This window comes from Engystomops pustulosus, chromosome 1 (assembly GCF_040894005.1).
Source record: "Engystomops pustulosus chromosome 1, aEngPut4.maternal, whole genome shotgun sequence".
Taxonomy (NCBI): domain Eukaryota; kingdom Metazoa; phylum Chordata; class Amphibia; order Anura; family Leptodactylidae; genus Engystomops; species Engystomops pustulosus.
The window spans coordinates 248,009,584-248,032,774 of NC_092411.1; the positions used below are offsets into that span (position 1 = coordinate 248,009,584).

Genomic DNA, 23,191 nt, shown 5'->3' on the forward strand with positions numbered 1-23,191 from the left:
AGTGACCATGTAAGCAAGTTATTGCTAAAGCCATGGTACACATTTAATATAAGTTGCTTAAAATGGCTTATTTGGCTTTTTTCTACTGATCATTGTCTAAAAATGTAATGGAAACAATTTTTGTAATGACATATGGAATATTTTGGTCTAAAAAAGTTGTGATGCTTTCAGTTTGCCAAAAATAACAAGTATATTAAGAGATGATCGGTTGGCAGCTGCTTCTCTCCTGTGCCACAAATTTTGACAAACTGTGAAGCCCCACTATGAAGCTCTGGGCCCACACTACAGATTTTGAGACTTTTTGCCCTTTTTGCTGAACATGGGGCACATTTAAAACAAGTGGATGTGGCGGGCCAGGGCTTACCTGGCATATATTTTATTTCTGGGGCATATGTGCTTTGCTGGAATTACTGAGAGATCGAAAAATCTCTTAATATTTCTTGTGTGTTATGTACCCAGTGTGTTTATATGAAGAATAACACTATTTCTGGATAATATATGATTTATCCTGATTTATCCTGATTTATAATATATAATGTATCCTGAATTTCTCTGAGATAGTTCCTTCTTCAGGCTCTCTGTGGGATGTTCAGTTTTCCCCTAGCTGGTGGGTACTATCCTAGCTGCTGTGACTCCCTTCTCTTTAGAACTTTTATGTAATCTGATACCTTTGTACAATTCTGTCCATCTTTCAGCAGAGTAATGCCCCTTTTACCCCTATGAATAGAGGTAGCACGAGGAAGGCTATGTAAGTAGAGCAACCGTCTCTGGCCTCTGATGAGACAAATAACAAAGTTTCTCATATTCACTTGTACTGTTGATCTATGTAAATTTCTGTGCTTTTTTTGTTTCACTATTTTGAGTGTTGTTTCTACACGGCAACCACTTTCCTTAAAAAGACTTCTAAAATTATTTTGACAATAATTCTAAATAGTACCATTTTCTGTCGATGTAATAATGGCAGGTGTGTTGGTTATGCAAAATAACTTTAACTTGTCACAGTATCAGTACTAAAGTCTACATTCTATTCCATTGTAAGGAACTTAGATGACCCTAGAGAGACATCTGAGGATTCTTGCTGGCTGGTTTTCAAACGCACAGAGTTCTCCAGAATATGTAAAAATGTAGACTAGCAATTATATTTGAAATGTTAAAAAAAATGTAAAAAATATCATTACCCATTTTAGCTTTACAGTTATTTTCTTTCTTTTTTTGCCTTTAGGAAAGTTTACATGCATTGAAGTACGCTTCCATCTGGAGAGACAGATGGGATACTACCTGATTCAGATGTACATCCCCAGCCTTCTGATTGTCATCTTATCATGGGTCTCATTTTGGATAAACATGGATGCAGCTCCAGCCAGAGTTGCCTTAGGTATCACTACTGTACTGACTATGACAACGCAGAGTTCTGGCTCCAGAGCCTCCTTGCCTAAGGTAAGCAACATAAAATCATAGTTTATCCTTCTTATACTAATTCTAAGGACCCTACTGCATACCCTACAGATGTAGCAAGCATATTAGCCTTACGGTTAATGAAAACTGCAAGATATAGTATCTTTCATTAAATCTAGATATGGTATGATTTTTTTTAATCAGCAAAAGAAAATATGGTAAACATAAAAACTTTAGCTTAAAAATAGATCAAGACACCTTTGATGGCTACAATTTGATTGCTAAAATAATCCAATCAAATCAAACACAGAAAAATATTGGTTTCATTTATGTAGTTAATCAAATTCTTACAGTCTTTAAACAAGGCAGCTTTATGTCAGGAATGTTTCTATAATGAAAACCACAGCTTTTGAGTTTTTTCCATAGTGACAGGTGAAAAGTAATATTCAGATAAATCTACTTAAAACATATAAACATAAAAAATTTTATTAATCAGAGCACACATGCCAGTTTACTGGTGTATAAGCCCTAAAATAGTTGCAATTCCTTGTTAACTGTCAGGACATGTGATTATTTTCCCCCTTACACCACCACTATGCCAAGTGGGTGTGGAGGGGGCGTGAAAGGGTCTACACCAAGCAGTTAAGTGGGTCGTCATTGGGCCACATCTGCACACTAGATATAACTTGCACCTGTTCTACCAAAAGTTATAGTGCAGTTCTATAGGCTTGATCTGTATGATATATATATATATATATATATATATATATATATATATATATATGGGATATAAGAGAATTCTTGTGGGGTGAGGAGCAAGGCTGAATCTCTTCATATAGCCATACTCACTCTAAACCCCAGCCTTCCTGAGTGAGTGGTTAAAAATGTACCTCAAAGCCACTGTCTCTCTCATCTGCTCGCCCACTCTCAGGAATTCTCTTCAGGTTAGCAGTGTCAGCCTCAGTGAGGAGGTGGGGTAGCTTGACTGTATACTGCAGCTCTCCGCCTCCATAACTGGAACTTAGGACATCAACAAACATCTTTTTTAGAAGAATACTGGCTCTAATCCCATAAAAAAACATTTGCAATTGATATTTATTTGGTATAATATCTAAATTAACATGTTCTCATGGTTATATTTTGGACTTCATATGAATTATTTCATTGAGGACTTGGTAAAGATAGTGGGGGTCATTTACTAAGGTCCCGATTCGCGTTTTCCCGATGTGTCACCCAAATATTTCCGATTTGCGCCGATTTCCCCTGAATTGCCCCGGGATTTTGGCGCACGCGATCGGATTTTGGCGCATCGGCGCTGGCATGCACGTGACGGAATCGGGGGGATTCGGAAAAACCGCCGCATTTAAAAAAAAAATCTGTTGCGGAGCTTGCACTTACCTTCACTCAGCCCGGCTCGGTGAACTCCAGGGTGTTCCGATGCTTTTCAGCGCAGCAGCGCCACCTGGTGGACGGCGGAGGAACTACCTTAATAAATCCCTGCCGGACCCGAATCCAGCGCAGAGAACGCGCCGCTGGATCTGCCCCAGTATCTCACATTTATCAAGAACAGTGCGAACTGCACTCTTGCAGTTTTCCTGTGTGTAGTGCAGAGGGCGCCAGACTAAAGAATTGTGGTGCATGTTCTTCATGAATCTGGCGCCCACTTCACTGCTCTTCACTGCTCTGAGTGCACCAACTAGTTTTTTGATGCACCTTTAACACACTTCTTTTTGACTTTACATGATAAATGTAGCGCACGGTCCGATTGTGCACCGGAACTCCCTTTTCAGTGCAGAAATTTGTGTTGCATCAGGAATAGTGCAGGCGTAACACAAATAGGTCACGTACGACACCCATGTGGCACAGACACTTCCTAAATACATGTGCAAGCAGATTACGCATAAAATAACATGCAAAGTCTGACAGAAAACTGGTGCAGGGACTTTAATAAATGTAGCCCACTGTGTGTTTGTGTGTGGAAAGGCTTAGTCCTTGCTTTGCTTTACTCCCTCCCTACCAAGAGAATACAGGAATCTGTTGTTAGAAAAAGCAGCACAAGGGTCATAGCAAAGCATGAGGATAAACAACATGGAAATTGTTCTGTGTATAGCCTGAAGCGTTAATATAGCAAATGCATTACTGAGTATTGAATATGTAGATGTGTTACATATGTTTTCCTGTAATATTAGTAGGCTAAAAGGTTAATATCAGGCAGTATAATATACCAAGCACACAGAAGTTAATCTGCTTATTTAATATGAAAACTATCATAGATATTATACTTTCTATACTATCACAAAGGAACAGCAGCAGACCTGATCGACAGTGTAAAGCATGTAAAAGGGGAGACACAGGGGGTCATTTACTAAGGGCCCGATTCGCATTTTCCCGACGTGTTACCCGAATATTTCCGATTTGCGCCGATTTTCCCTGTATTGCCCTGGGATTTTGGCGCACGTGATCGGATTTTGGCGCATCGGCTCCGGCATGCACGCGGCGGAAATCAGAGGGCGTGGTCGAACGAAAACCCGACAGATTCGGAAAAAAACGCCGCATTTAAAAAAAAAATGTGTTGCGAAAATTGCACTTACCTTCACTCGGCCCGGGTCGGTGTATTCCAGTGCGTTCCGATGCTCTTCAGCGCAGCAGCGCCACCTGGTGGACGGCGGAGGAACTACCTTAATAAATCCCGTCCGGACCCGAATCCACCGCAGAGAACGCGCCGCTGTATTGCGAATGGGCCGGGTAAGTAAATCTGCCCCACAGTGTCAAAGTATCAGCTCTGATGAAGATCATAAAATGAGCTGGTTACTCAGTGTCATTGTACAGAATACCCATCTAAAAGGGGATGTCCACATCTGTGTATAAATAATCCCCAAGGCAAAAGGTAGATTGATTAACCGATTAGATAATAGCCTTCATTTCTTTCCAACTATCGTGATATAGGTACCGCTATAGGTAGGTATCTGTGTGTAAGATATTTTGCTTGATCTTCACTTTTTCTACATAACTATTTCAGAATTAGACATGGGCAAATCATTCAAAACTGGGTTCAATTAATTTTTCTAAAGTTGTGGTTCAGGCCCAAACTGATGTTACTTCAATTTTTCTGGAAATTAGTAATATAACCCCCTCTAGTTCGAACATTATTTGGCACATTTACTCACCCGAGTTCACTGAAAGTGCATTGTCCGTCTATTACGCTGAGTGCGGCGATTCACTTAGATCGTGCACCTGAAATCATGAATATGTCGCTTCCCCGCTCAGGTTCGCCATCTTTTTTGTGGTGCACCTTTAGCAATTTGACACAATAAGGGCACATTTACTAACCCATCCGGAGGAGGTCACCGAAAGTGCATTGTCCGACCGGAATGCACCCCTTCGCGATTCACTTAGATTGTGCGGCCGATTCACCTTCTTCTTCCTGGTGCATATAAGTGAATGATCTTGCAACACAATTTGAGTGTTAAATCCTGTGCTCAGTCCGAATCAGTCAGATCGTCCCCGGATTTCTGTCGCGCGAAAGCCGACGCAGCTGTGCCACAAACTGATCGCGTGCGACACAATCCCCTTTTAAATACCTGTTACAGCGGTGCAAATGCCAAAAACATTGGAAAATCAGACGACAAATGTGGCCGCGGACCCTTGGAAATTAAGAACCAATCAGTAGGACCGTCCGACAGCACGCCTCAAAAGGGTCGTGTATGACACAATCCCACAGGAGATACTTCTTAAATACCTGTGAAATTTGTTTTAGCCATGAAGAAAGTGCATGGTCTGACAAAAGTGTGCGCACAGCCCTAAATGACTCCCTATTTCTTTGTTATTGTTTAGTTTTTGTTTCTTCAATACTAAGTTCCTATCTCATTTTGTGCCTTTTATACAATTTTTCAGTCAATGGACGATGCTCCTACTGTCCTGAAAATATATAGAACCCCCATGTTAGGGTTAACTTTAGTGTTAGGATTAGCATTCAGGTTAGAATTAGGGTTAGGGTTTACCCAAATCCTAAAACTAATGGTTGATCATTTTGAGATTTTATATATTTAATTATTTACAACCTTGTATTTTCTTAAAGGTGTCCTATGTAAAAGCTATTGACATCTGGATGGCCGTGTGTCTCCTATTTGTGTTTTCTGCCTTATTGGAGTATGCAGCCGTCAACTTTGTATCCAGACAGCACAAAGAACTTCTAAGATTCCGACGTAAAAGAAAGAAGGAGAAGGTATTTTATCAGAATTTTCTATGACTGCTTAGTTGATTTGGTGCGTCTTAAAATTTTTACTGAAAAGTAGATTATTGGTTATTTCAGTTTTAGTGAATTTTATGATTATTTATTTATGTGAACATATAACTATGAGGTATTTATGAACATTACACCTATTCATCTATTCCATATAGGAAGTGTGAAGATAAAGATTTTCTGTTGGGGGCACATTATTTGTCAAAGTCAATTTGAACACATTTTTTAACCAAATTTTACACTTTGAATCAAAACTGCATGAAGGTGTCTATGTTTATAAACTCCTTAATTAGATTTTGAAAATGGGGCAAGTGTCAGAAAATAAAAGTTTTGCAAGGGCTTAGCATAATTCTTTATACTATAATTTTAATTTTATTTGTACACGTCAGTCAAAATTGTAAAAATTGCTCTGGCCAATAACACAGCAAAATTTCCAGAAATTCCTGCCACGGAAAGGGTTAAAAATGTTAAAAATTCTAAACATTCAAACATACCCTTTAGGCTACCAATTACGAAGCTTAGAAATTTATGACCTTGCAATTGCAGGGCTTGGACTAAGTTTAGGCGTCATAACCATCCATGTGATACCCGATATCAGTGTGAAACTTACCAATTGTGACTCTTGCTAATTCATCTCTATTGTAATGCAAGCCATCAGATCCCATCATTCAGTTGTCACAGGGCCGGATTAAGTTTGGAGGGGGCCCCTGGGAGCAGAATCTAGGGGGGCCCCCACTGAATGTAGGCCAGACAGGCTACATATTTAACATTCATATATATATATATATATATATATATATATATATATATATGTGTAAAAGTTTCGAGCAGCACCGCAATACTGGTGGGTGCAGTGTCCCTCCTTATTATTATTCAGTTATTTATTATTCAGTAATCCATGTAATAATTGCTGCGACCTTTAGTCAGTGATCCATTAGGCAGGGTCCTCCCTATGTAATCTGTTAGACAGGGTCCCCACTTACTAATTCGTTAGGCAGAGAGCTATAGATGTGCATGCAAGTGATTACATACCAAAACCATATTGGCTAATCATTCCGTAGCACTTTACAAATCATAGGGGACAAATACAAATATAATATTACATTACAGAGTACAAACAGTCATATGGAACAATAGGAGTGAGGACCCTGCTCACAAGAACTTACAGTCTATGAGGATGAAGGGAGTAACACAAGAGGTAAAAGAGATCTGGGCATGTCAGCCGACTGCTCCTAGAAGTGATGGGCAGCGGTAGTGCAGCCATACGTGCTGTTGCTGCTGGTGAGGGACACCCTTAGGAGTAAGTTTGTGGGGGCCCTCCCTATAATCTGGCCCTGAACTGTTGTCAGCTGTCTTGTAGATATTGTAGGTGTTTACTTCAAAACTCAACGCTGTTAAAAGAATTTTCCAACCAAATTGACAAATCAATTAGACAAGGCCATTAATATCTAATAAATGGGGTTATCTATCAAACTTAGGCTGCATTCACACGAACCATGGGCCGTACCCGGGCAGGCATATGACTGGCGCCATGGAGAGGAGGAGGAGTGGTGACCCCTGCCCTATCCATAGAAATGCACAGCATATGGGCTGTACACACAGGGAAATATAGTACATGTCCTATCTTTTTCCTGTGTACGCACATGTGAGTGGCACCGTATCACTCCTTATGGCCATTGCAGTCTATAGGGGACTTAGCATGCTTTACTCACCGTCGGGGTTTTATATCATTAGACGGCTCCTTGGGACAGTTCTATGTCTATTTTTGGAGCTATGTGCACCAAAATGCATTATTACGTCCTGTTGCTGTGGGCGGTGTATAGAAAGAGCTCTTGGGACGGAGATCTCCCCATACACAGAGGGTGTCAGCTGCATAATATACCTGACCTGCATGGTACTGTTGCGGTCAGCGCTGGCACCGAACACAGCAGTTAACCTGTTAGGTGCCATGGTAAAATCCAACCACAGCACCTAACATTGCTGCTGATGGGCGCCCCCATCTCGGATGGCCTATCGCTGCCTCCCGTACAGCAAAGTGTGAAAAAGTTATTTGCCTCAGAATAATGGCAAATATTTGTTTTGTAAATAAGATTTACCTTTTTTTAAATCTACAAAAACCTAATAAAACCTATAAATAGTAAATTTGATCCCTGTAATCGTATCAACCCAAAGAATAAAGATGAAGTGTGCTTTGGAGCGCAGAATTAAATTGTAAGGGTTAAAGTGGCTTTGATAGTTTAATAAATATTCTTAAAGTCTACTTCTTAACAGTCCCAGCACATACACCAGGGTGTCACGGGTGCTCCCGCGATCCCTGTCTCGGATCATGGGCGCACCCGTGTCTCTCCGTGTGCCCCCAGGGCCAGGCGCCTCTTACCTCCCCGGCTCGCTAAGTTTTAAAGGGCCTGCCCCTTTCTGTGGCCCTTGCCGGATCTTCAAGCCTTCCACTGAAGAGAAAGCTCCTGTGTGATTCCTGTGTATCCTGTGATTCCTGCGTTCCTGTGTGTCAGTCCCTTTCTGTGATTCCTGCGTTCCTGTGTGCCATTCCGTTCCTGTGATTCCTGCGTTCCTGTGTGCTAGTCCATTCCTGTGATTCCTGCGTTCCTGTGTGCCAGTCCATTCCTGTGTGCCAGTTCGTTCCTGTGTTCCTGACCTGCGTGCCAGCTCCTGCGATTCCTGAAGTGAGTCCTAGTGTGCCTTCCTGTGCTATTCTCCTGCTGTCAACCCAGATACAGACTTTTTCCTGTATTACTATCTTGGCAGCCACCGGGGGCTAGTCGCACCTGTGGAACGACCCACGCAGCAAGCCCTTCCCGCTTTGTGGCGGGCTCTGGTGAAAACCGGGTGCCACGTAGACTCTGGTCCCAAGTCGGCTGGTACCATCTCCTGTGGTGGTCCAGAGAGTCCACAGACTCCCAGCCCTGACAGTAAGATCCGGCCATGGACCCCGCCAAGGAGCCACGTCAGATACTGGCTGTACTTTCCAGTGTTGTTGCCCGGCAGTTGCAGCAGATTGCTGCCCAAGGAGAACTTTTAGGCCAACTCGCTTCCACTCTCCAACAGCTGCTTGACTCCTGGCCTCTGCATCAGTCCACTGTGACTACTCCTGCGGCAGTTCCAGCAACTACCCCTGCAATTTCTCCTGTCATCCCAGCTAGTTCACCGGCACCAGAGCCTAGGCTGAGACTGTCTATGCCTAACAAATACAGTGCAGAGGATTCATCACCCTGTGTTCGCTGCATATAGAGTTAATGTCATCTCAGTGATCCAAGGTGGCGTTCATCATCAGCCTCCTCACCTGGAAGGCCCTGGCCTGGGCTACTCCTCTGTGGGACAGAAATGATCCAGTTACGGCCACCCTTACCAGCTTCCTGGCAAAGTTATGGTCCGTGTTTAAGATATCAGCACGAGCCTCCTCAGCGGAAACAGCACTCCTGAATCTACACCAAGGAGACTCATCTGTGGGTGAATACGCTGTCCAGTTCCGCACCTTGGTGTCTGAACTCTGTTGGAACGAGGCGGCCTTATGAGCAACTTTTAAGAAAGGACTGTCCTCACGGGTAACAGATGCATTAACTGCCCGTGATCTGCCGGCTACTTTGAGTGGTGTTATCACCTTGGCCACGTGGATAGACGTGCGGTTGTTGGAACGAGCTGAAGAGTTGCAGCACGAGTGACCTCTATTCCGGCTTCCATGTCTGCCCCGGTTGGCTCCGGTCTTCCAGAACCCGTTCCAGCCCCCAGTCGTACAGTCTGCAGGTGAGCCTATGCAGGTTGACAGAGCTCGACTTACGCCTGGGGAACGATCCAGACCTCTGCCTGTTCTATGACAGTCCTAAGCACCTCATCGGGATTTGTCCTGTGCGTCCCCAATGTCCTGGAAACGCCAGCACTTAGGGCTTCTGGGAGAAGCGTCCCTAGGTGTGAATTCAGCTTCTCCACGTCTGACTATTCCAGTGCTCCTCAGTGTTGGCACCGGTGCTCCGATGCATTCTTGGACTCTGGTTCCGCAGGGAATTTTGTTGATGCTGCTCTGGTCTCCTGGCATCACATTCGACAGTTTATTCCCCATTTCTCCACTGTCGTGGCTCCCATCGTGGCACTTACTAAGAAAGGTGTCAATCCACGTGCCTGGTCTTCTACAGCTGAAGAGGCCTTCTCCAAGTTGAAGTCCACTTTTGCCTTGGCTCCAGTCCTCTCTAGGCCTAATACGAACAAACCTTTTCATCTTGAGGTCGATGCATCCTCCATAGGAGTTGGAGCGGTGCTCTCCCAGAGAGGGCCCATGCGGCTTCTTTTCCAAGACCTTTTCCCCAGCTGAAAGAAATTATTTGATTGGAGACAGAGAGCTGTTGGCCATCAAGCATGCGCTAGAAGAATGGCAGTATCTTCTGGAAGGTGCTCTCCATCCCGTGAGCGTGTACACTGACCACAAAAACTTCTTTTACATCCAGACAGCCCAGCGCCTGAATCCCAGGCAAGCCTGGTGGTCATTGTTCTTTTCCCGTTTCGACCTGCGAATACATTTTTGTCCGGCTGGCAAGAATGTCAAGGCTGATGCCCTGTCCCGGGCTTTGGATGGAGAAGTACCGGCTCCTTGGCACATAATTTCTCCGGACCAGCTTGTTGTTGCAGCTCCAGTGGATCTTCGGCAGCTACCTCCCGGCAAGACATATGTTAGACCTGCTCTCTGGAGGAGGATTTTATCTTGGGAACATTCTGTGCCTGCAACAAAGCCTCTCATCTCAAACCGGCTGGATTGTTACTGGTGTTGCCGATACCCAGTCGCCCGTGGTCCCACGTGGCAATGGACTTTGTCACCGATCTGCCTGTCTCCTCGGGCAGTACTGTCATCTGGGTGGTGACAGACCGGTTTTCAAAGATGTCCCATTTTGTTTCCCTTCCAGGTCTTCCGTCTTCCCCACAGCTTGCCAGTCAATTCTTTAGACACATCTTCCAGCTGCACGGTCTTCCGATACACATCGTGTCCGATCGAGGAGTCCAGTTTGTATCAAAATTCTGGTGTTCCTTATGTAACCAACTGCAGGTCAACCTTGACTTTTCTTCTGCCTAGCACCCGCAGTCTAATGGCCAAATGGAGAGGGGGAACCAGACTTCTACTTCTGCTACCTCCATCACTTTGTTTCAGCCCATCAGGACAACTGGGCTGACCTACTACCTAGGGCTGAGTTCTCCTACAATTCCCTGGACTCAGGGTCTACTGGCTCGGCTCCGTTCTTTGTGGTCTATGGACATATACCTCGCCCGCCTCTTCCGTTGTCTACTCCCTCTGATGGTATGGTACTCCTCCAAATACATACGGCTTAAGATACCCAGCTACAAACTTGGCCCCCGGTTTCTTGGTCCCTTTGGGGTAATTCAGCGCATCAATCAAGTGGCCTACAAGCTCCGCCTTCCTCCATCTATGCGCATCCCAAACTCCTTTCATGTCTCCCTCCTGAAGCCTGTCATCTCGAGGCGGATTCCCCGGATGTCTATGAAGTTAAGGAGGTTCTGGACATGAAGATCATAAGGGGTAAGCGGCTCTTTCTGGTAGACTGGAAGGGGTTCGGGCCTGAGGAGAGATCCTGGGAGCCCGAGGAGAACATTTAGTATCGGACTCTCCTCCAGAGATTTCTTGGGACCAAGAAGAAGAGGGGGAGGCCAAAGGGGGGGTACTGTCACGGGTGCTGCCGCAATCAATGTCTGGGATCGCAGGTGCACTCTTGTCTCTCAGTGTGCCCCCGGGGTCCGGCGCCGCTTACCTCCCCTGGCTCCAGCGGCGATCTCCGCTGCTCCCACGGCTTGCTAAGATTTAAAGGCCAGCGTGCCGATAATTGCCGCTGGCCTGGTATAGGTTTCTGCCCCTTCCTGTGGCCCTTGCCGGATCTTCAAGCCTTCCCGTGAAGAGAAAGCTCCTCTGTGATTCCTGTGTATCATGTGATTCCTGCATTCCTGTGTGTCAGTCCGTTCTTGTGATTCCTGCGATTCCTGACGTGAGTCCTAGTGTGCCTTCCTGTGTTATTCTCCTGCCGTTACCCTGGGTACAAACTGTCTCCTGTATTACCTTGGCAGCAACTGTGGGCTAGTCGCACCTGTGGAGCAACCTGGTGGTATACGCAGGAGCAAGCCCATCCTGCTTTGCGGCGGGCTCTGGTGAAAACCTGGTGCCACTTAGACCCCAGGTCGGCTAGAACAATCTCCCGCGGTGGTCTAGAGGGTCCACAGACTCCCAGCCCTCACACAAGGGACTAGCATAACTATAAGACTTTTTGGGAATGTTTTGTAAAAATCTCAAGTAATGAATCGGGCTTTGCATGCCAGTATAGTGAAGTGGCAAAAATAGCTCTGTGAAACTTTTCAGTTGAAAGGTCCCAAAAACCTCAATGTGACTTTTTTGAGAAATCATGATTCTGTCACTTCCCTACACTGGCCCGACAGAGTTCCCCAACTTGCATGTTAAATCTGGTGCACGGTCCGACTGAGCACCGCAACGGCTCCTAATTTGTGTCGCATGGTGGCTAGTGCAGCTGCACCACAAAAGGCTCGCGTGCAACACATAATGGCAAGGACACTTCTTAAATACCTGTACAACCAGTTTCCACTAGAAAGAACCTGCAAAGTCTGACAATAAACTAGCGCAAGGGCCTTAGTAAATGTGCCTCAACAACTGTCAGCCAACCAAAAGGTCAACCTCACAGCTCTTTCTTTCTTAGTATTGATTAGAGTCTCAGCACTTAGAACCCTTTTTGAGAGTAATTTAATTTCCCATGATCCGCGGCTCATGTGAATGAATACAACAGTCTGAGGTCTCCTCCAAGCTGGTAGCCTTGCATCCATGTACAAGACATCACCTTCGTTTCACAATATATGTCAGCACGGAGTACAATTGGCCCTTCTCCACGCAGAAGAAAGGTCCCGATTTTAGAAGAATATTGGAAAGTTGTGCTGCATTCTTCTTCTGCACAAGCAATTGATTTGTATTTAATAGACTGACACTCCGTCCTTGAGAATAATCTCTAGAGAAATCTTTATAGTGGCAGTCTTCATAGAAAGACCCAGCAAGTTGTTATCAAGTGTTTAGTCAAAGGTTTATGATACAATACTCAAGGAATGAAAAGCATTTTCTCTAAATTGCTTTTTATCAAAATTCCACAGCTGAATAAAATATTGATTTGTTTAATAACATGCACCAGGCAGAGAAGAGTGCACACAACAATGCATTGTTACCAGGCTTATCATATTATCATATGAAAGAATAAAACAAGCAGAAAATAGCACTTTTCTTGCTAGTATTTAAAAAAGAAATAAAAATGTTGCCTATAGTTATGGTCACATAAATACCTCAAGCATTTGACATATTTGCAACACAAACAGCAGCTAATTCACTGCCCGATTACTTTCAATCGGGCTCGGTCATATACCATGAATTTACCAACTAACGGTGCTGCAAAGGGTAGGACATGTCATATTCCTGCCCTGTTTACTTCCCTGGTAGTCATTTCCTATTGATATCGGCAAGGTGAGCGCCACTCACTCGCCGGCGTCCGGTGGGCCCGGAAATACATTCCCATGCTTGCAGCCTGCAGAATTCACACGTTTGTGTAGATGGAGCTTCAATTGGTGTGTATGGAGAGGATCCAGGAGCTGAGCCCCTCTATACAGGGCTGTGTTAACCTTCTAGATGAGACACCTAAACAGCTGTGGTGCATCTCGCAATGGAATTTAGCAAAATTATGTTTTTTTGGAAAGCTGTTTTATGCTGTTTACTGTATCTTCAGCCCCCATGTAGCATGAAACCTGCATCATGTCAATTATTTCTTAGGTTTGCATGCAGTATGTGGATGGGATTTTTAAAGAGACTCAGTAACCAGCTTTTACACCACTAAACTACAAGCACCCAGTTGTAAGTTGTAATATATCCTTACTAGTATTCCCTCTTTTACAACAAAACTTACCTATTTACCTGCAAATGAACTCAAGAGTCACCCTCTGCCTCAAATATCACTACAGATGCCCATATCTTGGGTTCTAAAGTACATATGATTAATTTTAGGTGTGATTTAAAGATATGAATCTCATTGGAACATTAATACGCATTAGAATTGTGGTTCTGTATGTTATAGAACTGGACATACAAGCAATTGAAGACGTGGTTGTAAATATGAGTTACAGATAAAAATCCCCTCTATCCCTATATCTCTGATTCTGTAGCTCACAGAACCACAAACCTGATGTGATTTGAAAGATGATATCCCTATAGTCAGGCACCAGGGGTAGTGGACCCACTGACGTAAGTCGACCGGAATCTAAGTGGTAGCCGGTTTTTACCAGAGCCCGCCACAAAGTGGGTTGGACTTGCTGCGGTGTGGTACCACCAGGTTGTTCCACAAGCGTGACTTTGTCCACGGTGGCAGCCAAGATGAAGTTCAGAATCGTAATGCAAAATCATAGTCGGGGATAGGCAGGAGGTCAGGATGGGCAGCACTGATTCATTGTTGGGTATGAAACAAAGTCAGGACGGGCAGCAAAGGAGCGTAGTCAGAATCGGAATTTAGAAGTCAAGGGCATCTGGATTTCTCAATTACTTTATGGTACAAAGATCCGGCACTGTGTGTAGGGAGAGATTGGATTATAAGGAATTCTGGGAATGGCCAGCCCCAACCAATGGAGCACTTGCCCTTTAAATCTTCTGAAGCTTGCACGCGCCCTAGGGACCGGGACAAGCACGCATGGCCGCCAGACCAGAAACAGGAGCGAGGACAGGTGAGTAGGATACATGAGCTCACAATGATCTGTTGCCTTCTACACAGTCAGTAATGTTTTTAGTTTTTCAGCTATTTGCCAAATTACCAAGTTCATGTATTCAATAGCGTAGAAGCTTATGGTTACAATTGACTTATATGTGAAAACCAACTTGTATAGGTGTGAAGCAATAGAAAGGTCTTTGTGACTACTGTTTATAGAACAATATGTTATATTTGGTCAAGATAGGCTACAGATTGTAGTAGAACTTGTATTTATGTTTTTTTTTTTTCATTTTTGCTTTAATTTTTTGTTGTAATGCAAGAATGTTAAGCAAGTGGTCGGTGAAAATGAGAACCTAGGCAATTTGCGTTGTAGCAATGGCATGAGAAGTGCTGGACCAACATATGGGACACTGGCTCAAGTCAACAGTACAAATTTCAGGGTAAATTATGTGTATACAGGATCTGTGACTATCCAAGATACTGTGAATGAATGAAGGTTTTAGCTGGTCATAACCTTCATTGCTTTCCATATGTGCTAGCTGTTAATACCAAGGTACCTGTCCTGTTAAGTTCTCTATTCCGAAAAGAATTACTGTTACACATTTTTTTACAAAAACATATGGAGGTGATTTATCATGCAGTAGTGCATGGTGCAACACTGCATGACGTGTCCCCTTACCCCTCCTTGGCATATGTGGAGGGTGGCCTACTGCAGAATTGAGCTATAACCTGCAAAAGGCACAGGCTATAGCTATTGCGCTGACACGGGGCAGGAACACCCCAATCCGACCCACTTTAGCACCCAACACAGACCGTTTCACTCCCTTATACACTAACATGACTAACTCTAAGTCCCTATGACCATTGGTATAATTTGAAGATTAAAGTTCCCATAATCCTGCCAAAATATATAAGGACATCTCATACACTTTGGGCAAAATACATCTTTTACGAAAATTAGTTTTCCCTGCAAAGCAGCAGAGGGCACAAGAGGCTAATTTATAAATCAGAAATCTCTCTATTTCCTAGTAATTCACTTATTTCCAAAGCTTTTAGCTTTTAGATGGGATTCATGCTGCTCATGGCTTTACAGGAGAGGTACCTCATGGCTTCTTAGAAACGATTTATGTACTTGTCTTTAGGAATTTGTGTAGCTGCTTTTGCTGTGTCTATGCTTTATCACCCTATTAAATGCATTTGTAGTTTTTCCAAGCAACAGCATCTTCTGTGAACTTTTATTGTAACGTGTCAGCATTATTTTACAGCTTATTATAAGATGGTAAAAATTGCTTTAATTACTTTTACATTACACAGGAAAGGTCATAAATAATACATTGTACATAAATTGGGGAGGGTACAACAGTTGAGACCCCCAGAATAATCTGATTCTAGTTCCAAAACGATAAGAGTGGAACGTAGCCATGTGGTCCTGCTCTGTTCTTAGTGGTAGGCCTTGGGAACTGCTTCCTAGCTTTGATTGAAGTCCATAAGAACTGGATGTAGACAACTATTGGACTTCCATCAATTTACTATTAAAGATCTATACTATGGAAACCTTTTCAAGCCTTCATTTCAATATGATCAAAAAACTTGTAAAACTTGCAAAAGATCAATTATTTTTTTCTAGCTTGAAACCATTTATTTGGGTCATATATGGGATCTATAATCCTTTGCAACGCACCCATGTGAGGATGTTTTAATTGAAATTATAAGAGCAGATAAAGGCAGGAAGTAAAATAATATATATTCCATTAATTCTGTAATATTTGGTGTAGGTAATGTTCCATATAGGATGTCCCCCTAACATTGTGGAGGCAATGGAGACATAATTAATTTCCCATGCTTTTAGCAAAAAAAAAATTTTATACTAAATCAAATTTATTTATTGCTTTTTTTCTGGGTCTAGATGCATCTGGGGTATTGTGACCAGTCTTATCATAGCACCTTCCTATATACAGAATAAAAATAACACTGATCTATTGATTTCTGCCCATTAATATTCCCATTATGCTCCTCTTCCCCATCTTTCAGGTTCCTTCACATCACTTTGTCTTAGCATTTAACAAGTACACCACTCAAGTTTATCTTAGTGATGGACAGAAAACCATTAACTTGAGTGTAAATATATGTATTATCATCAAGGGATTACTTCTCAGAAGCTCAGATGTTACACAAAAACATGCAATTGGAGGGTTTTTCACAAATGTATCGGTCATACGGTCAAGATAAACCCTGGTGCTCCGTACAAGGTCAATACATGATGATCTGCTATGACTCCTTACAACATTGGGAAACAATAAACCAAGCTTTATGCTTTTGTGTAAACCCTATTCAATGCATTTTAGCCAGAAGTAGGAAACAGATGAACGAGCCTATGACACCAAGAGCATATTGTGCCTATTTAAAATAATGAAATACAGGCGGTCCCCTACTTAAGGACACCCGACTTACAGACAACCCATAGTTACAGACGGACCCCTCTGCCCACTGTGACCTCTGGTGAAGCTCTCTGGATGCTTTAAAATAGTCCCAGATTGCAATAATCAGCTTAAAATTGTCTGCAATGAAGCTTTATTGATAATTCTTGGTCCTATTACAGCAAAAAAATTTGAAACTCCAATTGTCACTGGGGCAAAAAAAAAAAATTGTCGGGAACTACAATGATAAAATATACAGTTTCGACTTACATACAAATTCAACTTAAGAACAAACCTACAGTCCCTATCTTGTATGTAACCCGGGGACTGCCTGTAAATATGTAATCTTATCCTAAGTTGGGATAAATAACTCACTTCTTCCTTGCCTTTATTATTATAGGCTTGTTTTTTTTGTAGGAAAATACACACCACACAACAATTGCAGTTACGTCAAAATTGTGGGGTATTACCAAATGGACATTCATTATTAATTTTATTCATCTACCATACATATATGCATTTCTTCACTTGGATTTTAATACAACTAATGCACCTGTATCATGATAATTTCCCAAAAATGTAGCCGTGTTGTAAATTAGAAACAAATGATTGCTGTCCTTGGATACAACCCCAGCAGCAAAAGTGATTGCACAAAGAAAAAAATAGTTTTTGCATATGAAAGGGCTTGGAGTTTCTGCATGTCCTGAGGTAATGAGCACTGAATCGAGGTGGTCTTGTGCCTCTATAGCACACACCCAACCATCACTTCCAGTTTGCAGGGTTGATCGTATCCAAGGACTAATATCTCGTTTCTATAGGATAACATAGCTACATTTATGGGAAATTATCTCCACATAGGAACATTATTTTAATAAGATACAATTGAAGAAATTCATATTTAGCAGATGAATTAAATATATTATTTGTGCATATGAACACGTGTATATATCATCATCTATATCACATAAGTAGGGTAACTGTCTAAGGGAGTCTTTCCAGAAAACCAGGGTATTTTGAAATCCCTACTTGCTCCTCAATTACATACAAATGTATTTCTTTGGCATGGTGCTGCTACTGGAGGCAGTAAGAAGTCCGCAGCAGTCTTACACCTCTACTGCAAACCCCTTCCCATGTTTGGCTAATTTTTAAACTATACATCATAAAATGAGACTTCATCCTGCCTGTATTCCACGCACCAGGGATCCCCTGACAGATTTACTTACATAAAAAATAGTGCACACCACTGACTGATATGGAAGAGAGACCATGCTATTATCACATTACAGATATCCCATTACTACTGTGAAGGTTAGCATCTTATCTCTGTCCTTGACATTGCTGGTCACGGTCTGTCCAGGTTAAAATATCCTTAGACTTGTCTCAGTGGCCGTTTAGATGGGTGACTAGATAAACAAAAATATGATGTATTGCTATTTATTTTTATTTTAGAAAAAGTAATACATCAATTGCGTTATTGTGGTCAAAAAGATTTTTTTTCATCTAATGGCATACTACAACGTAATAAAAAAAAATCTAATCAAATCATTAAAAAATTCTTACCTCTGTCATTGCAGGATGAGGATGTGAGAGAAAGTCGTTTCAGCTTTACAGCTTATGGTATGGGACCGTGTCTACAAGCAAAAGATGGAGTGAATCCGAAAGGACCTAACCAAGCACCACCAGCACCAAAAACCCACGAAGAGATGAGAAAAGTATTTATTGACAGAGCAAAAAAGATAGACACAATTTCTCGAGCTTGTTTCCCATTGGCCTTTTTAATATTCAACATCTTCTACTGGGTGATCTATAAAATCCTACGACATGAGGACATACACCAGCAGCAAGATTAAAAGACTAAATGCTGGAATGTCAAGATATCAACGGTAGGGTTGTACTTAAAAGTAAGAGTATCAACATCATAGTTCCGTTTTTCCCCTCATAAATATGACGTTTTTGTACAGAAAATAATTACACAATCTGATGGTACAAACACAGCTACAATATACTGCCAACTATTTTTACGAGCTAGAACTCAGAGGTGACCGTACACAAAGCGATCTGTTTTTTAGGAGAGTTAATTTAATATACACTGTTTTACACACAACTGGACCAAATAGGTTGTAGATTTTACAGAGACCACAAATATATCTACATTTTTATTTCAACTTTGTGAAAACCTTGAACTACTGTTTTTGTGTAGAAACTATTTTTTAATTATGATTAATGTCGCATTTTGTACAAAAACAACATTGCTTAATATAAAGACAAACTACTTAGAGTGCATATATAAAATATTAAATAATTTTAAAAAACTAATACAGTTCAAACCTTCTTCATTAATATCAGATCTTTTAAGCTAAAGAACTAAAGATTTCCCTGCAACATTCCAAGACTTGTCAATTGTTATATTAGACCTTAATACTTGTATAGTTGGGCAACAGAGAATATACATTTACAATAGCAAAAACACAAAATATCAGGAAATATACATTTTCAGGAATAAAACATAAAAAAGTAATGGTTTTTTTTAAAAATGACAAATCAATAAATACTTGATAAAAGCAGGAAAGAAAATAATTAATGCTGAAGCAAAAAAAAAAAGGTAACCGGTTACCCATATGAACCAATCAGATCGCTTCATTCGTTTTCAAAATGATCTCTGAATTATGAAAAGTGACATTTGATTGTGACTATGGATAATACTATTGTTTTGAACTAGTTTTGATAAAATAAACTGCCAACCACCCAAGTGTTATAGAATGCAGAAAACATCTCTCTGGATGCTTTACCGTAGTCCCAGGCTCCAATGATTAGGTGTAAGGTGTCTGTAATGAAGCTTTATTGATTATTGTTGTTCTTATTACAACACAAAATTTTGAAATTGTCACAGGGATAAAAAATATTTTGCCTGGAGTTACAATTATAAAATATATGAGTTCCGATTTACATACAAATTCAACTACAAGTACAATCCTAAAGAATCTATATTGTACGTAACCCCGAGACTGCCTTTATTATTAAATGTATCTCCTAGAACTGATGAGGCATTTGCACACAGTTTTCTGTTGGCCTTTGCATGTTCTTGTTAGTGCAAACTGCTTGAACAGGTATTTAGGAAGTGTCTACGCCACATTTAGAGGGCATTCGAGTGCTCAGTCGGACCAAGCACTAGATATAACATGCAAAGTTCGACACACTTATGTCACATGCCATATGTTAAAGGATATCTACCAACATTTTCTTGGTGGTAGACTTATAGTCCTATAGCGCATCCTTGTTACCTGCAGGGGATGACTGAGCCTTTTTTGGCATCCTCCGGGACCTTCGTCAGAGCTAGAAAATAAGGTTATAAAAATATTTAAATGATTGTCTCGTGGTTGCGTCGGCCGAGTGCCTCCTGGCTCCTGTGATACCTAATTTGTGCACGCCCCACGCTTCATTGTTATGCACCCATCCCAACCGTCTCTGCAACCAGACAGCTGGGGGACGTCACCAGCAAATACGCATGTGACTGATCAGATGGATGTGACGTCCTTAAGCCTACTAGTGGCCACAGTGTGTTCTACTGAGCAGCAGCCCGTCTGCCCGTGTTCTGCTGGAAGGTACGGCTGTCCACACATCCTCACATGTCTAATAATAATCGTAACAACCCTCCCAGTGCTCTCCAGTAACAGCAGGGTGCCGCTCAGCAGAACACACTGTAGCCACTAGTAGGTTAAAGGACCTTTACTGACATCACAGCCATGTGATCAGCCGACGCGACCCTGAGCGCCTCCGACCTCCGGCATATTTGAACCTTATTTTCAGGCTCTGACAGAGGTCCCAGAGGAAGCTAAAAAATGCTGCAGGTAATGAGGGTGAGTTATAGGACAGTCTACCACCGAGAAAATGGTGGTAAATGTCATTTAAATGTACACCAAAAAAGTGTCCCACTCTGTTGTAGCAGTGCAGGGAGTGCCAGATTCATGAAGAACGGGTGCCAAAAATCCTGAATCTGGTGCACCCAGCACACTACACTGGTAGACTACATATTGTTCAGTTTGCATTGTTGTTAGTACATGTGCCCCAATCTATAATGTATTTTATATGTTTAGATCACTCAGTCTTTATCTGGATTCTTCTTTAAAATGGATTATAAAGCAATTTTTATCTACCGTAAATTTTTATAGTAATTCTACCATCCACATCCATTTTTGGATGCATTTAATAACGGTTGTAGTTTGTGAAATCTGATAACTGATCCACCTCTTTAGGGAGGAACACTGATTTTCACATTATTACAGAATGAGATATACAGTAGATGGAAGTATGCTGATATAATTACATTTTACTTTAATGTATATGTATCACTATATACATATTGTTTACTTTTGTAATTTGAGATAACAAATATAACATAAAAACACCACATACCAGTTCGGTGGTGTTGCCTATGTTCCCAAATAAGAATAACAAAAAAGTTGGTTACTTATAGAATGTCTATATAAACAGAGGCAATGCAAATAAAAATAATACAAGATTCAAAAATGAACTCATGTCAAAGTTTACGCTAACCGATACAGGATTATATTATTATATATAATAAGAGCCACAAAAAAATCAAAAAGCCTAAAAAAAAGCCACTCAGGTAAACATATCCTTATAAAAACTGCCAGTCCTATATTGTGCCAGTAATGCTGATATTCCAGGTGTCCTCAATGCACAAGATGTTTCTACCATTTGAGAACATCACAAATCACACCAAGATATTGATTATGTTTATGACGTATACAGCTAGCAAGCTACTTTTGTACACTTTTTTTTATCATTTACATTAATTTATCTATACATTATATCTGAAAGTGATTTTTATACATTCAAAATATTTCGTATGAAAAGAATATGATGTAAATCAAAGGATCACAATAAGCAGTGAACACATGGGACATCCTTAGTAAACTGTACAAAATACGACAATGTTCCTCAATATTCCCTGTTTCTTTGGTTGAAGCTTACATGGATTTCATAGTTTCAAAGTCAAACATCATGGAGTCAATCATCCAAAAGTCAATTTGTAGAAGTTTTGCAGAATTTGTGGAAAGATTTGTTTCAGGTCTTAATCAAAAACTATCCAAACCTAGGTTGCTACAACTGTATTGGAAATTGGAATATAACTCCCTATAAGTCTATAAAACACTTTATATTTTTTTTTTTGTAAAATTTTACAATTTTTTTTTTATTTACACTGGTTCATTACCCCTCCCCAAACTCTAAGATGAATGACTAGGATTAGCTTGCCAATATTTTGAAAGACTTACCCAAAGCCAATGAAAAAAGACTTGGATTCAATTCTGTGCATGAAAAATGTACCTACAAACACACAAATTTTCACATTTCAAATTCTTAACACTGTTATTCAAATATTTCAAATTGATTTCATAGTAATGTCACCATATATGTTGGTCTATGATCTCATACAATTGTAAACAAATGTTTGACTGTTAAAAAAACTTTTTAAAGGAAATCTACCACCATGATTTAGGATTGTAAAACAAGCACACTTGCATGCTGGTGTGTCCCCTCTTGCGGGACCTGTTCTTCTTTTAGCGTCTTAAGCCTATGTTTTTATGATTAAAGGTTTTGAAAATGATGCAAATGAGCCTGAGGGGCTCCAGGCTCAATATATGTCAATGGAGCATGGAGCCTCTCAGGATCATTTGCATAATAATCTTTTTTAAGAAAAACAAGGGCTTAATGAAGCTAAAAGAGGAACAGATCCCGATTGGGCACACACCAGCATGTAAGTGCACTTAGTTTACAATCCTTTATCCTGGAGGTAGATTTTCTTTAAATATACTAATGTTATAAAACTTTTGTACAGGACGCAAAGATATCCAACTACAGTCAACTTGTACAGATCTTTATTTTGTATACACTTTTATTTTTCATACTTAATATATTGTTAACCTATGTATATATATGTTATACTATACTTAATTATATTTGTGTTGTTATTTTGTGTAAATGATGCTAACTATATTAGGCCCCTTTCACATGCATGTTGTGGGGACATATGTCTGACCGGATCTCCAAAGACGCCTTTGGTGCCCAGACGTGCTACGGTGAGCCCACATGTGTGCCACTCTACTGTGCATGGGAAAAAGATAGAGTATGCTCCATCTTTTCCCATGTTTACAGCCAGGTGCCATGGCTCACTATGGAGAAAGGAGAGAAGTGCTCATCCCTCCGCCCCTGCAGCGTGCCACGGTTTGCTCGCTTGGTGGAAATAAACCATATATTATATATTTCTAGACTCTACAAAATCTAAACAGTGTGAATAGAAGACTTCTGATTGTCCTCCGACAACATAGGTCAGGAGAACGAAAGATTGGGTGTGCTGGTTTTCC

At 41.3% G+C, this 23,191-nt stretch overlaps 1 protein-coding gene across 2 annotated transcripts in view; it reads left to right on the forward strand.

Annotated features, from left to right (window-relative positions):
* Window positions 1-22,550, forward strand: part of GLRA3 (glycine receptor alpha 3) — a 107,985-nt gene extending 85,435 nt beyond the window's left edge. The window contains exons 7-10 of one of the 2 annotated variants that reach the window (XM_072123759.1): window positions 1,223-1,437; window positions 5,474-5,620; window positions 14,709-14,828; window positions 18,380-22,550. In XM_072123759.1, the coding sequence (XP_071979860.1) occupies window positions 1,223-1,437; window positions 5,474-5,620; window positions 14,709-14,828; window positions 18,380-18,655 (758 nt within the window). In that variant the 3' untranslated portion in view covers window positions 18,656-22,550. The remainder of the gene's footprint in view (window positions 1-1,222; window positions 1,438-5,473; window positions 5,621-14,708; window positions 14,829-18,379) is intronic. The other variant, XM_072123767.1, reaches the window with a different exon arrangement.
* The last annotated feature ends 641 nt before the right edge of the window (window positions 22,551-23,191 follow it).